Here is a 16,319-nt window from a genome sequence, read left to right on the forward strand (position 1 = left end):
AAGTCAAAACAAAAGTCCTTCCAGTTTTGTTTGTTTGAGTCCAGAGAAGAAAAAAAAAAAAAAAAAACCTCAGCCATCCTGGAATAAGAGTCCAAAGAATGTAAGGTCATAGACCCGATCAGATTTGGTCCATTCATTATGGCGTCCACTCTCCACTGATAACTAAAATTTCCCAGCAATTGTAAAAAAGAGACAATAATAGTGGATACACAGTGACCTCTTGTGGACAGACCTGACAATTTGCTCAGGACAAACTCTGCCAGATAAGGCTCACTTATTCATTTAAAAAGAACTCAGTTACAACTTAATCAAAGATAGAACAGTGTACATGGAACTATGAACATGAACCAGGGTGGTCGCCTGCCGCTGCTGTCAAAGAAAAAATCGTCAATAACCAGACGGAAATTAAATAGTTAAATTAAAAGAATAACATTACCAGTGAGATCAAATAAAATCTGCTCTCTTGGGGGTAATAAATATAATCCAGTTGTTCCAAATTCGATAAAATTTGTCTATTTGGATTCTTAATTGGTAGGTCAATTTTTCCATTCTAAATATCTCAAGAGTTATTCCAATCCAATCATCCAGGGAAGGCTGAATCGGGCTTAACCATCTCCTTGTAATTGTTTTCTTGCTTGCCACCAAGAGCAGTTGTAGCAGTTTAATCTCACTCCTATGTTCCAAAAAAGAGACACGGCCCAGGTACAGAACATCAAAACTCAGAGGTATTTGAGTGTTAAAGACCGTGCTCAAGGAAGCATGGACACCCTTCCAGAAAGCACTTAACTTGGGACATTCCCAGAAAATATGATAATGATTAGCAACAGTTGAGCCACTATTCTCTCTTTTTAATGTAGAAGTTCATCCTGATGGAAGACCCCAGAACACAGTACACTATCATCCAGGAAGACCTGCCAGCAGCCAACGGGATCATCCACATCATTGACCGGCCAATCACAAACACTCTTCCTGAAAGGCCCGTTCGTGATGAACAGGTGAGTGAAAGGATCATTACACTAAATACATGTGAGGCCCTGACAATGCAAAACATAGAAGAAGAAGAATGAATCAAAGAAACATGAACACAGTGACTCAGACATGTGATCCTGATGAGTTCTGAGAGGCTTGTTGTGCATTTATAAGAGAGTCTGGCTTGATCCTCTATTTATAAATATTACCTTACAGTCTGTTACGGGGAACATCAGTTGTTTGATTATCTTCTACTTGTGTCCAGTTTGCTGACAAGACGATTGGAGAGATTCTGAGGAAGGATGACAAATTCAACCGCTTCCTGTCTCTTGTTGATGTGAGTACTTTTTTGATCCATAACACCACACAGGTGTTTGTTTGTATGCCACATTATCACCCAAATTAAGAGTCATCAAACACTTCCCTGAACACTGATTGTCCCCAACGTGTACGGATCAGTTCATACATGGTGTTGTTTATTTGCTCATGTGTCAACTGCTCATTACACAGTAATGCAGACATTTGAAGTGACATTTATGGAACAGGAAGATTAACCACGTCTAAATAAGCATCAACCACAAGTCTTCATGTGTGTCAATCAATCTTTATTTATAAAGCGCCAAATCCCAACAACGTCATCTCAACTCTTTTACAAACAGAGCAGGTCTAGACCATACTCTTATGTTCTATTATTAACAAGACCCAACATCAAGACAGGATCAGATCCAGTCCCATCTTACAGACAGGACTCAGTCTGATCTCATCTTAATCCACCATGAGCAGAGCACTTTGCAGCATTTAGTCAAGTTACAGTGGCAAGGACAAACTTCCTTTAACAGGCAGAAACCTCCAGCAGGACCAAACTCATGTTAGACACACATCTGCTGAGTCCGAGTTGGAGAGAGGGATAGAGGGATGAAGAGAGAGAGAGAGATGATAGTGGTGAGATGGATAGTAGTAGTTGTAGCAGCTGGAGTCTGGCACTTCCACAGCAGCAGAGATCCAGAGGAACCTACGAGACAAGGGAGCTCAGGGACTCCAGAAAGGTCTATGGTTAGTAACTTTAATGGGAAAGGAAGAGTTAAAGTGAGAGACAGGCAGAGAGAGGAGAGAGAGGGAAAGACAGGATCCCAGTGTGTCAGTTCCTCGGCAGTCTAAGCCTATAGCAGCATCCCTGACTAACCCTGGTCTGCACTGAGGACTTTTCATTAACGTGAACAAATTGAGATTGATCTGTAAGGTACAATTTAAACCAAGCTAACGCAGTTCCTGTAATGCCAATTAGTTGCTCTAATCTCTGTAACAGGATTTGATGGTCAATCGTATCGAATGCAGCGCTAAGATCTAATAAAACAAGTACGGAAAAAGACCACTGTCTGAGGCCATTAGTAGATCATTGGTTACTTTTAACAGTGCAGTCTCTGTGCTATGGTGGGCCTAAACCCCGACTGAAAGTCCTCAAACAAACTGTTGCAACAAAAGTCTGAGCCAAGTCTAACTATAAGCTTTATCAAAAAGGAAAGTTTTACACCTAATTAAGCCTGTGTGTTTGTGTATGTCAATGTGCGTGTGTTTGTAGAACTGCGGCTCACCTCCTCCTCTGCGGGGTCCAGGACCCCTGACTGTGTTTGTCCCCACTAACGAGGCTGTGGACCGAGCCAGAGACGGCAGTATCTTGTACATGCTGCACGATGTAAGTGTTGTTTTATTTCTTGTGTCATCTATTGTCATTAATTTTAATCTCAAATCAAATTTGAAGGGGGTAGAAAAAGGATGCTGACCCTCATCAACTTCTTTTGAAAGTGTCAATCTTAAAAACAGATTAGTTTGACAGTTCATCATGAAATGTTAAAAACACAGAAGCTATAAGCTATTTTCTATTTGCGCTAACATCACGTTTCATAATTGGATATTCTTGTCTTCCTTAAGGCCAAACATAAACTTCAGGAACTCCTTCGACACCATGTTTTCCCCCAGGCTGTGGTAAGACACCCCGCGCACTATCTATATTAATCCCTCGCAGTCCCTCTCTGCTCCTTCTCTCTTCTTTTCTTGTGCTCTGCTCGTCGGTAGGTGACACAAAGTAAAGCCTTTCTCTCCGCTGCAGAATCTCATCATCTAACAGACTTCCTGTTCCTGCACTGAGCTGAGAGGTTGATTCACTGATCAGTCATTCCATCCATCCAGATTTGATGACCTCATGACATTTCCTTTCACACGGCCAGAGCAACAAAAAGAGTCTGTAATAAAGTAAACTCAAGTTAATGATGTTTTATCTCACTAGCTGACGGTCGACGAGCTGACTGCTCTTCCTCAGATTCAGACGATGGCCAATCAGATTGTCTCCATTACTGTCTCTGATAATGTAAGTGTTTCTGATTGGCTTTTTCCCAGATATTAAACGTTTAACTTGAGCTGTTTAACACGAACACTTCCCTCTTCTTTTCCCAGGGGGAGATTCTGTTGGGGGAGAAGGGCGTCCACTTGAAGAGCACCAACATCATAGCGTCCAACGGGATCATCCACATGATTGACGGCCTTCTCTACCCGCCCTCCATCCTGCCTATCCTGCCTCACCGCTGTGATGTCATCGAGAGCAAGATCACCATGGTGAGCAGTGGGAGGTGAACTCTGTCCAGACTCTGATTAGACAAACATGAGCCATAAATACTGTACATGTTATTAAACACAGAGATTAGTATAAACCTTAACCTTCATCTCCTCAGACTCTTTCCAAACAGAGCAGGTCTAGACCGTACTCTATGTTCTATTATTAACAAAGACCCAACATCAAGACAGGATCAGATCCAGTCCCATCTTACAGACAGGACTCAGTCTGATCTCATCTTAATCCACCATGAGCAGAGCACTTTGCAGCATTTAGCAAGTTACAGTGGCAAGGACAAACTTCCTTTAACAGGCAGAAACCTCCAGCAGGACCAGACTCATGTTAGACACACATCTGCTGAGACCGTGTTGGAGAGAGGGATAGAGGGAGATGAAGAGAGAGAGAGATGATAGTGGTGAGATGGATAGTAGTAGTTGTAGCAGCTGGAGTCTGGCATGTCCACAGCAGCAGAGATCCAGAGGAACCTACGAGACAAGGGAGCTCAGGGACTCCAGAAAGGTCTATGGTTAGTAACTTTAATGGGACAGGAAGAGTTAAAGTGAAAGACAGGCAGAGAGAGGGAAAGACAGGATCCCAGTGTGTCAGTTCCTCGGCAGTCTAAGCCTATAGCAGCATTTCAATTAGGAGAGACACAGTTTGAAGATTAAAGGTTATTTATTACAACTTAATGAATAATGAAACTTGACAGAAGTCTTTGGCGTAAGGCCTCCATCGGGACAATTTTAGAGCGTAGGATGTGTGAATTTGGCAGCAGAAGAATCCCCCTAGAGTCCAGACACTGGTGGTGGTGGTTGCTGAATTCTAGGAATTGAAGAGAGAGACCAGGTGGAGTTGGGGAGGTGGAGGGATGCGCACCTTCAATGCAAGAAGGAACTAGCTGGAGAGAGAGAGAGACACATTTAAAAAGACAGCAGAAGGGGCGCTGGTGGCCTAGCGGTCTAAGCGTCCCACATATGGAGGCTACAGTCCTCGTTGCAGAGGTCCCCCGGCTCGACTCCCTGCTGGTCGACAATTCACTTTTTTTTTTTTCTTCTTTTTTTAGAAATATATTTATTAGGTTTTTTAACAAACTCTCACTTTCTTGTCTTCCCCCTCTCTCTACTCTCCACATTTCCTGTGTCTCTTCAGCTGTCCTAACCAATATAGGTGAAAAAAGCCCAAAAATATCTTTTTAAAAAAAAGACAGCAGAAAGTTGATAGGCTGATGATATGGGCGTGCCACTTAGCTATTGAATGACAGCCGCCGCTGATTAACCACAATGATAGCTCCGGAGTGTGCAGCTGGAAGCGGGTGAGCTATTGAACGAGTGAGAGGAGCGTTAAACAACTGCTGTCATTGCTTTTATAGTCTTCCTGTCTGAACTTTCGCTAGAGCTACATAACTAAGAGCTGGTCCAAGCCTGATCCAGCTCTAACTATAAGCTTTATCAAAAAGGAAAGTTTGAAGCCTACTCTTAAAGTAGAGAGGGTATCTGCCCCCCGGACCCTGACTGGTAGATGATTCCAACTGAAGGCTCTGTCTCCCATAATGTCTTGAGAAAAGTGTTTTAGTTTTCTTTAAAAAGGACGTGGACACTAAAAGAAAACATTCTACAGCACATGCACTTTGTTTACACCCTGCTTATGTCGCTACAACCAGACCTGGTTCACTCTCTCTTGTGAAGGGAGACTGAAAAGAGTTAATACAAGCTTAGAACTAATGGCACTGCTAACCATGAAGGCTAGTTGTTTCTTCTATGTGTGTGTTTGTGTGTTTTCAGGGTCCGTGTGTTCACTGCAGTTACCTCTTTGAGACGGAGTGTCCAGAAGGCACCACTGAAATGGTAAATCATCAATATTTGAGCAGCACTGTTACATGGAGGGTGTAGAGATCAGGGGGGTCTCCACGGGTCGGTAAAGATGCAAATAAAACTCAAAACAACTCTTTACTGTCACTGCACGTTTATTTTATGTAGGTGAAGCGTAAGCATAACTCAGATATGATGTTTCAGAAAGAAAACAAATAAAACATAAAACGCTCTCCCTGCGTTCGGTCTAGCAGCATGTGGGGCAGGAAGATGACTCTACTCTGACCCCAGTCTTGACCTTAGGTTACCAAGGTAACTAACATACAGCAAATGTCACTTAAAGAGACGGTACAGAAGGTGATCATTACAGGGCTCATGCTTTCAAATAAAACTGGCAACTTCTCTGAAAACTTACTTTAACTTTGATGGGGAGGCTTTTTGTGACTGGAGGATTAAATACTGAAATAACACTCCTCATAAAACAGTGTTTACATCAGGGAATGAGAGCAGGACACTGATGTACAGCATGTTGAAATTGAGATCAGGATTTAGTCAGAGCATTCATTTACCTGCTGTCCCTTTTAATGACCGTAATATCCTCCTAGCGGTCTTCCTTTAGTTCACCTTTAACGCAGTGTGATGCACGACTGTATCAATCCATGCGATCATTTTTCTACAATGACGTTTCTTTTCTGTTCGGCTCGGTGGGCTCCAACAAATCCTGTGTGTTTCCCTCCAGGACAGCCATCAGACCGACTGTTTCTACGTCGTGTCTCCGCTCAGGCAAACGCTCAGTAAAGGATGTGCCAAATACTGCAACGCCACTAAACAGGTAAGAGTGAGATTGTGGAGACTGTGTCAGAGGATTTATTTTCAGCTTTATTCATCAGCTCTCGGCTGTTTCAGTACCATGATGCCTTCAAATGAAAAAGGTGTTTGGAAAGGTTCAGAGACTGAGTTCATCTGTGGTGCAAGAAGCAACTGAAGGCCAAACTTAAGTTAAAGTACGTATATGTTGTACCCGAAATTACTCAGAACCAGCTGTATTACTAAAGGTTGAATATGAGCGCTTTCTTGGGGAGTCTGTTATTTACTGTCCATCCATCCATCCATCTTCTCTCGCGTGTCGCGGGGGCAGCAGCCTCAGCAGGGAAGCCCAGACACTCCTCTCCCCGGCCACTTCCACCAGCTCTTCTGGGAGGATGCCGAGGCGCTCCTAGGCCAGCTGAGAGATGTAATCTCCCCAGATCTTCCCCACCTCATCTGGCTCCTCGATACGGAGGAGCAGCGGCTCTACTTTGAGCCTCTCCCGGATGTCTGAGCTCCTAACCCTATCTCTAAGGCCGAGCCCAGCCACCCTGCGGAGAAAGTTCATTTCGGCTGCTTGTATTCGCGATCTTGTTCTTTCGGTCACAACCCGCAGCTCGTGATCATAGGTGAGGGTTGGAACATAGATTGACCGGTAAATTGAGAGCTTTGCCTTCTGGCTCAGCTCCCTCGTCACCACAACAGACCGGTACAGCGTCCGCATCACTACAGACGCCGCCCCGATCCGTCTCTCAATCTCGCGCTCCCTCTTCCTCTCACTTGTGAACTAGACCCCAAGATACTTAAATTCCTTCGCCTGGGGCAAAGACTCTCCTCCGACTCGGAGAGGGCAAGCCACCCTTTTCCGACTCAGCACCATGGCCTCAGACTTAGAGGTGCTGATCCTCATCCCCGCTGCTTCACGCTCAGCTGCAAACCATCCCAGTGAGAGCTGGAGGTCACTGTTCGATGAAGCCAATAGGACGACATCATCTGCAAAGAGCAGAGATGATATTTACTGTAGTGAATATCAGAGAGGTGTTGATTACACTCAGGCAATTAAATTAAGTTACAGGTAACCCATGTCGAAAGAAATCTGAATTTCTAGAACTATGAACTGTATCTGTAAGTGTAAACTAGCTTAAAAATGGAGTCACACGGGGCGCTGGTTGGCCTAGGAGTTGAAGCATGCGGCCCATACAGAGGCTACAGTCCTGGTCGCAGCGGCCATTTGCTGCATGTCTTCCCCCTCTCTACTCCCCATATTTCCTGTCTCTCTCCAGCTGTCCTATCCAATAAACGGGAAAATGCCCAAAAGATATAACTAGGAAAAAAAAAAGAAATGTGTCGGAAAAAGTAATTACAGTAAAATAATAGTTAATGATGAGATGACAGTTTCTAAACATAACCACCTGCAGTGACAAACCATTACATTAAAAATGTTCACCCTTTTGCACAGTGCAACATTTTCGCCACGTTTTGATCTTTACATTCAACTGTATCGTCTCTGTGCACCACCTTCATATGAACACAGCACCATACAATGCACAGACAAACTTAGCTGGTGAGCATATTGAAGCTTCTGGTAGCCTAACATTTCCTATAGATGATGATGGAGACCAAAAACAAAGGTAAAAATGAGTGGATGGCGCTCATACATCCGTCAGGTGTACAGAAACAAAACACCTTGGGCCGCTTACTGCTGTTTCCAGCAGCCAAAAAATTAAACTTGGAAGGTTTAAGAAGAATGACAAGGATAGTCTTTCATTGCTCTGCTTCACCTCCTCATGAAAGGATCTAACCTGGTAACGTAAGTGATTTAATGTGTGTTCATTTAGCTGGTCTGCAGAAAATCAGCCTACTTATATGAGCATGTGTCTGTGTTCCCCATATGTATGAATTAACGTACTGCTACTGATGCTTTTGATAATTAACTATTCACTTACCCTAAACTTAGGAGTCATCTGGCAAAAAGAGGCAGACAAATCATTACATTTTCTATTTTCAATGTTTTATTTCAAAGTTAGCCACCATTTTTGTCGATATTTTTACTATAATGGGTAAAATTGACTATTTTTAGATAACTTAAAAAAAAAACATTCTGGAAGACATCTCGCAAGCCCCCATTTGTGTCTTGCGACCCCCCACTTTGGGAACCACTGCGCTGGGCCACCAGCGCCCCATGGACATGATTTTTAATGACAGAACAAAGCAGTTGTTATTTGAAGGTGGTGTGAGGTCAAACAGAGGTCAACGGACGGACTCTTAGTGGAGCAGTAGGATGTAAGAAACAACCTGACTGACTCAGTGCAGCAGACTCCAGTGACCACGCAGAAGAAGAATCCTTTTATCAGTTCAACGTGTGTGGTGTGTGGTGTGTGTGTGTGTGTGGTGTGTGTGTGTGGTGGTGTGTGTGTGATAGGTCCCAGAGTGTTGTAAAGGTTTCTACGGCCCGGACTGTAAACCCTGTATCGGAGGATTCCAGCACCCCTGCTACGATAAAGGAACGGTAAGCAGCATACAAATCTCTCTCACCGAGGTCGCATTTTTCACCTGATGTGTTTTCTTTATTCGTTCACTCTGTTTTTTTTTTTCTTTTTGACCCCATGCAGTGCTTTGACGGTATCCAAGGCAACGGCTCGTGCGGCTGTCAGCCAGGATTCGAGGGTGTCGCCTGTCACATCTGCTCTGATCCATCGAAGCACGGAGACAAGTGTGACGAAGGTAACAGCTCCTCCTCATTTACACTCAGAGAGCGACTGAACACCTGCGAGAGCTTTAAGTGCAGATTCAAACAACCCCTCTATATATATGTATCACAACCAGATCTGTATGTGGGTACTGATGAGGAAAAACACATCTCACTAGATCAATCAATCAATCAATCAATCAATCTTTATTTATGTAGCACCTTTCATACAAGTCAAATACAACCCAAAGTGCTTTACAGCGATCAAAAACAAGAAAGAAGCAGAAATAAAATAATGAAAACATATTTAAAATAGAGACTAATGCACACCAACAACAATAAAATGTGTAATTAAAATAAGTTAAAACATCAGATTAATATTAAGAATATAGACAGTTAAAATAAATAAATTAAAAGGGTAAGGATACCAGTTGAAGATAAAATTAAGGCTAAAATATCAATACAACTGAGTAAATAAATTAAAAAATAAATTAATAAATAAATAAATAAACAGATAAAATAATAAGATAATAAAACATTAAAATCTATATAAAAGTAAAAAGTAAGAAATAAAATTGTTAAACCCTACATAAAAGCCAGACTGATATATATGTTTAAAAGTGTCAATATCGCAAATGTCATTTTCTTTTAATTTTAATTGTGTACAATATTTAGCATTGTTGAAGATACAAATTTGAATTAAATTTGGACTATTGAATATTAATTTTAGTTATTAGTCACATAATGCACCCATATTTGCATAATTAATAGGCATTTCTGTTAATGCAATTTAGTTTTCAAATTAGCTTTTTCCTTCTAATTTTGGTACCTATTGCTTCCATAGTGTCTGTTTTCAAAGATGGGATCATTTGAAGCATGAGGAGAAGCAGCTGTGATGTGTCGACACCACGCTCTGTTTAGATCGCATGAATAATAAATGTACGATGAATCTGATCTAAACTTGCACAGATAATTACCGTTCATCTGCACATCCTTAGAGTGCCGTTATATCAACGTACTGTGTATTGTAGTTCAAGATTTCACCACTCGATGTCACTGTTGTTACTTTACACTATAGTTTCATTATCAACATATCAACATGATTTGTCATATTTAACCTTCATGTTGCTGTTTGTCAATTAACAGGAGTTACAGCACTGATTGTTTCTCTGTGTGTGTGGTGTGTGTGTGGTGTGTGTGTGTGTGTGTGTGTGTGTGTGTGTGTGTGTGGTGTCTGTGTGTCTGTGTGTCTGTGTGTCTGTGTGTCTGTGTGTGTTCTCTCAGAGTGCCACTGTGTTCACGGCGAGTGTGATAACCGTCCTGCCAGCCTTGGACTGTGTCGGCGAGGATCCTGTAAGGAGGGATACTCTGGGGAGAAGTGTGACAAGACAGCCATGCCCTGCAACTCTGACGGACTGCACGAACACTGTCACATCCACGCGTACTGCACGCAGACCGGACTCAATACAATGTAAGACACTACGACAACAAGTGCCATTATTTTAACTCTTGATTAGATTTCTTACTTGTTTGTCAATGGAGCTTCTTAAACTTTTAGCCGATCTTTTGAAACCATAGTCAGCTAAATGTCATCCTGATTCTGATTTTTCTTTGGCGTTTCACATTTGAAAGAACTCAGAAGCTTCAGCTACCCCTCCAGTTATAACAGAACACTCCTCAGTAAATCCAGCTGTCACTTTATCTCCTCCTGTTGAAAATGCTCAATCTGCAGTCCTTCTGCAGTCCTTTAAAATGTTTCACCATCTTACTTTGAACATTTTCGTTATTTGGCCCCGGCTGTTAGGTCCATTTTTCTTTAGTGATAATAACAGCATAGTCCCCCAAACGGCATCACTGTTTGGTGTCTTACTGCACCTCTCTAAGTAAAGGATACTGTGTAGTTATGTCTAATAGAACCATGACAGGGTGAGACAAGACTCCAATGTGAAGCGGAGGGCTCTTTTCCACCTTGATGGAACTAAACAACTATGGGTTTGAGAAGCTAGACATAAATGAAACTTTTGAAATCTCTTCTTAAGACAGACTTTTACTTTTACAGACTTGCTTTTATGTCACTTCCTTTTTACTTTTTTATTATTAATATTTTATTCTTTATTTTTGCAATTGGACAGCAGTTTTTTATACAGATCATTGACATATAAAAGAGAGAATATTGTTCATTTCCTCTGCAGTCCTCCATTTTTAAAGATTACTAAATACAACCTCGGGGAAACAATATGTTTACATTAGAGTGAGCCAGAAGCATTTCAAGGACAGATAATTGACAGAAAATTGATCACGCAAAAAACAAAACAGAAAAAACCCACAAACATGCAATCATCAACAAAATTAGTCTGTAGGGGTTTTACATCACCCTTTTAATATTAACTTTTTATTTATTTCTTTTATTTCTTTTTAACTAATTTTTTTTTTATTTCATTTGATTTATTGTTTCATTATTATTTTTTCAATGATTATTTTAATATTCTTAATCTATTCTTTTCTATTTCCTCTGATGTGATGATCTTCTTAAATCTTTTAATTGTCCCTTAATGCCTTTTATTATTTACTTTATTTTGTTTTCTACAGACCTCTACAACAATTATCTATTGGTCTACTGTTTCATCACTTTTTTCTGTTTAATTTACATTTATTCTTTTAATCTTTTTCATTGTTAGTATTTCTACACTCCTCTATGTTAAAGGTCATCCTCCTGAATCCAACCATGCTTTGTTTGTCAAAGCACTTTGTAAACATTTGTTTTTAAATGTGTTATATAAATAAATTATTATTATTTTTTTTTTTATTATTATATAGTCATGGTTCCCTTAACCTTCTGAATTCATTTATTGACAAACCTGTGTGTTTGTTGCATCAGGTGTTTGTGTAGAGACGGATACGATGGTGACGGTCACTCCTGTACCCCGATTAACCCCTGCCTGAAGATCAACCGACACTGCGACACCAACGTAAGACTTACTGTGTGGGTGTGGGTGTGGTGTGGTGTGGGTGTGGGTGTGGGTGTGGGTGTGGGTGTGTTTGTGTGTGTGGGTGGGGGGGGGGGGGGGTCCTTCTCTGATCCTTCTCTGATCCGCTACCGTCTGGCTCCGTGCTCTCTTGTCCGTCAACACACACCGGCTGTGTTTTCAGAACCCAGCATGGAGCAAGACCGTCGGACAGCTGGAGTCATGTGACCGAGGTTTTCCCGCGGCAATCACTGAATCAAGAATTCTCCTCTTCCTCCCTCATCCATGTTGTCTTCATGGTCCTCTGAAAACCTCTGACCTGTTGACTCCAGGCCTGGCTCCGCTCATCATGATGGTTTGTCATCAGCGACCTCCCGGATTAGAGATGCAGCCGGAACATGATCCAGTGGAAGTCAACACATTGACTAGAATACAGAAACGTATCAGATCCAGTGCTGCGATGGATCAGAGACAGACCGGACACGGATCGGGTGGAATTTGGCAGTAACTCTTAATTCCCTATAAATTACCCCAAATGAATCACTTCTTCTGAAACTTAAAGATAATTCTAGATTCCCTGTGACTGTCGGCTAAGTCTCATGTTCAGAGATGCAGGCACATTTCTATAAAGCAAGGATGTTTTCTTACCTGAGGGAATTTTTACGAAGAAGCAACTTTGAAAAAGTGAGAGGTTGAAACACCTCCAATGTCCACAGGAGGCACCAAATCAACACAAACCAAAAGTTCCTTATAGGAGCTTTAATTGATGACCTATTTAGAAAGGGTTTGATACAGTTGACTCCAGGCCTGGCTCCACTCATCATGACGGTTTGTCATCAGCGACCTCCCAGATCAGAGAAGCAGCCGGAACGCAACGGAGCTGATCCAGTGGAAGTTAACACATTGACTAGAATATAGAAACCTATCAGATCCAGTGCTGTGACGGATCAGAGACAGACTGGACATGGATCTGCTGGAATTCAGACGTAAGAAGCTGGAAGAGAGATTTGAACGTAGGCCACCTGCTCTGAGGGCTCCGGCCTCTGTACATGGGGCGTGTCTTCACCAGCATCTCCTGCCTGAATCTTGAAGTGTCTTTTTGTCATCTCTCAGCTGTCCACTCATCATCACATCCCCTTTCTGTGTCTCTATCTCTCCACAGGCACAGTGTGTGTACGTGGGTCCAGGCAACGCGTCGTGTGTGTGTGCTGAGGGTTGGACAGGTGATGGCAAAGTGTGTGTGGAGATCAATAACTGTAATCTGGAGAGTCGAGGAGGCTGCAGTCCAGACGCCAACTGCAAACACATCGGCCCCGGACAGGTCAGTTAGACTACTACAGTGAAGTCATTGTTTTTACCTCTAATTTAATTTTTTTGTCCTTTTCCTGTGGTCTGTTTGAATTTGAATCCGTCTGAACTTGAAATATTGCTGAAGATGTTTTCGTCTTTCTTTGCAGAGTGAGTGTGTTTGTATGACAGGCTTCATGGGAGATGGTATCGTGTGTGACATCGTTAATCCCTGCAGCAAGAGGAATGGAGGCTGCCATGACTTTGTAAACACTCACAGCCACACACACACATAGAAATATACATGTTTTTACCTTTTGTTTTGTTTTGTCAGCCATGAAACAACATTTTATTTCTGTTTATTTACGGAGGATCAACAACTCTGGTTTCTTTAAGTTTCTTTCCACTTAAATCTCATTCTTCGACATTCCTTTAAGTCTCCAAACAAACACTAGACACTTGATATACTTGTCTCTTGTTTGTAATGCCCAAAGTATCCAGAGATCTGTTTTTCATCTTAATCATAAAGAGTCGTTCTTGATACTTTAATGTTTTATATTATTTTTAATGTTTTATTATTTTAATTAGTTTTGATTATTGTTTTTTTGTATTATTTGTCCACTGCTATTTTATCTTCAACTTTTATCCTTACCCTTTTTATTTATTTAAAATGTATATTCTTATTGTTAGTTTGATGCTTTAACTTATTTTAAATACATATGATTTAGTTTTATTACAAGCTTTATTTAATTTAATTTAATTACATTTTAATTTAATTTAATTTAATATTGTAATGCAAAGCACTTTGAATTGTATTTGATTTGATTGATTAATTGATTGATTGTTCGCTCTCTGCTGTATTATCTGTCAGGCAACATGTAAGAAACAGGGAACGGAACACGCACCTGTACCTGTCCTGAAGGCTACATGGGGACGGAATCACCTGCTACGGAACATTGATGGATGTAAGTAACCAATGAGGAAGTTAAGAACAGTATCATTCTTAATGTTCAGTGTCTGCAAACCCTGAGTGTGAACTGATCCGTATGTTTAAATAGCAGCAGAGGATGTTTCATGTTCTACTAGAAATTTGAGACGCTTAAAATTCAGCTGAAGACTTCTTTATTTGTAATACTTTTTCCTCAGAATACAAACAAACTGGGGGTCTGCTTTTTATATTTAATTCATTTAAATTAATCGGTTTTAATCAGAAGAAAATGAAGATCCAAAGCTTAATCCGGAAGGTAACTGGACTGGTAGAAATTCTTGAAGACGTTTCAACCTCTTCTCCGAAGGCTTCTTCAGAGCTAGAAAATATAAGTCTCTAACAGTCGTGGGGTGTTTCCAGGTAGTCACAAAGGGATCCTAAGTAGGGTCGTTAGTCTAGTTCTCATAGACATAATAAAGAGTAGACGCCGCATTGGTTGCTGGGGCACAAGAAATACGGCTGCCATCTTGGTCCGGTCATCCTACCCATGATCCTACCTGTAAAGTAAACTGGAGCAGCAGAGACTTTAAGATGCCAGAGCACTGTGCAGCAAAATACCTATCATGCATCACATATATCGCATATCAGAATATTCTATTACTGTTAAGCCCACTATGAATATTACAATACGCAGAACCATGTGTCGGGGACCGGACCAGGATGGCGGCCCCAAAGCTCATCAGTGCCAATGGGTAGTAGCAGTCGATGCAGCGTCTACTCTTTATTATGTCTATGGTTGTTCTCCTATCACCTGACAGTCGTTCAGTTCCTCCTGGCAGTCGTTAGCCTAGTTCCTGACAGTCGTTAGGGTGGTGGGTCAGCTGTGGGTCGTTAGAGTCACATGGTCTCTGGTGTGAGTATGGTCTTACTTGTTTTGAAGAGAATTAAAACAGCATTGTATGTTGGAGACAAATGGTATCTTGGTCCAGTGGTTTTCAGAGTGGGGGCCGTCAGGGGGGCCTCTGAAAATTGGAGGGAAGGGAAGAAAATAGAATCTAATTATTTGTATTTGTATTTTCTAAATTTTATTTTTATTTTAACAACACGCTTGTAATAATTTCCTATGCTAAACAAATGTAATAATTATTGAAAAGTGAATAAAAGTAAGTAAACACATTCTAAAAGTTGATGTTTCTTTACATATTTTGAAGCATTGTCTGTGGGTTTGCAAAGGGGGTCCCCGGCCAGAAGCTAATGCTGTTTGGGGGACCTTGCCATGGTACATTTTTGGAACCCCTGTCTTAGTCCACCACCTCTGTTAAGAGAAGGGTGTTCAAGCTTAACATAGATGGCTTCCTTGACCCCTCTTTCATACCAACGCTCTTCTCTGTCCAGGATCTGAATATTGCTGTCCTCAAAGGAGTGTCCCTTGTCCTTGAGGTGCAGATGTACGGCTGAGTCCTGGCCTGAGGAGCTGGCTCTTCTGTGTTGGGCCATGCGCCTGTGCAGAGGTTGTTAGTTTCACCAATTTACAGTTCCTGCAATCTTCGTTAACTGTATGGCATTAACTACATTACTCCGTTTGTGCTGAGGTGTTTTGTCCTTGGGATGAACCACGTTACTGTCTCAGTGTGTTGGAGGGCTTGAAATGAACCGGATGTTGTATTGTTGAATATCCTGCGGAGTTTCTCGAGACCCCAGATAGGTATGGAATAACGATGCTTGTCGTTTGTTGATGTTCTCCACTCTTGGAAATCCACTTTTGGAGGTCTTGATGAAGGCCCAGTTAGGGCAACCGCAGGTTTAAGTGCTCCCCTGATGTGCAGTTGTTCCTTCTTCGTTCCTCCGTTCTTGTGGGTACCTTCTGAGCCCTATGGTGAAGGGTTCTTATTACCCCTAGCTTGTGTTCCGAGGATGACGTGAGTTGAAGAGCAGGTACTGGTCTGTGTGGGTGGGTTTTCCTGTAAACTTCGATGTTGAGGACTGTGCGGTGTAAATTGAAGAGGACAGAAGCCAAGTCGAGTGCCTTTTTGGATCAAGCTTTGAATTACCATGACCTGGATGACAACAACTCTAACGTCTGTCAGGTGTTAATGTACTCATTGAATTTCTGTGTGTTTGCAGGAGCTGGACATGAACTCAAAGCTTTACAGCTTCAACCGACAGATTCAGGTTAGAAAGAAGACTCACTGAACTCAGTGACTCATGTTGTAGATCAGAAATGGTTAAAAAACTAACCTGTAAGCTATATCATATA

General features: G+C 41.7%; 1 protein-coding gene across 1 annotated transcript in view; it reads left to right on the plus strand.

The window, feature by feature from the left end:
• The window catches only part of stab1 (stabilin 1), a 95,840-nt gene that overhangs the window by 34,030 nt on the left and 45,491 nt on the right, over positions 1-16,319 (plus strand). Inside the window, 17 exon segments of the mRNA XM_034697436.1 lie at positions 858-995; positions 1,235-1,306; positions 2,549-2,662; positions 2,899-2,952; positions 3,254-3,334; positions 3,421-3,579; positions 5,359-5,421; positions 6,125-6,217; positions 8,615-8,701; positions 8,805-8,916; positions 10,166-10,352; positions 11,760-11,850; positions 13,010-13,168; positions 13,305-13,413; positions 14,018-14,059; positions 14,062-14,099; positions 16,187-16,234. Of these exon segments, the coding sequence (XP_034553327.1) occupies positions 858-995; positions 1,235-1,306; positions 2,549-2,662; positions 2,899-2,952; positions 3,254-3,334; positions 3,421-3,579; positions 5,359-5,421; positions 6,125-6,217; positions 8,615-8,701; positions 8,805-8,916; positions 10,166-10,352; positions 11,760-11,850; positions 13,010-13,168; positions 13,305-13,413; positions 14,018-14,059; positions 14,062-14,099; positions 16,187-16,234 (1,647 nt within the window).

This window comes from Notolabrus celidotus, chromosome 1, assembly GCF_009762535.1.
Source record: "Notolabrus celidotus isolate fNotCel1 chromosome 1, fNotCel1.pri, whole genome shotgun sequence".
NCBI classification, from domain to species: domain Eukaryota; kingdom Metazoa; phylum Chordata; class Actinopteri; order Labriformes; family Labridae; genus Notolabrus; species Notolabrus celidotus.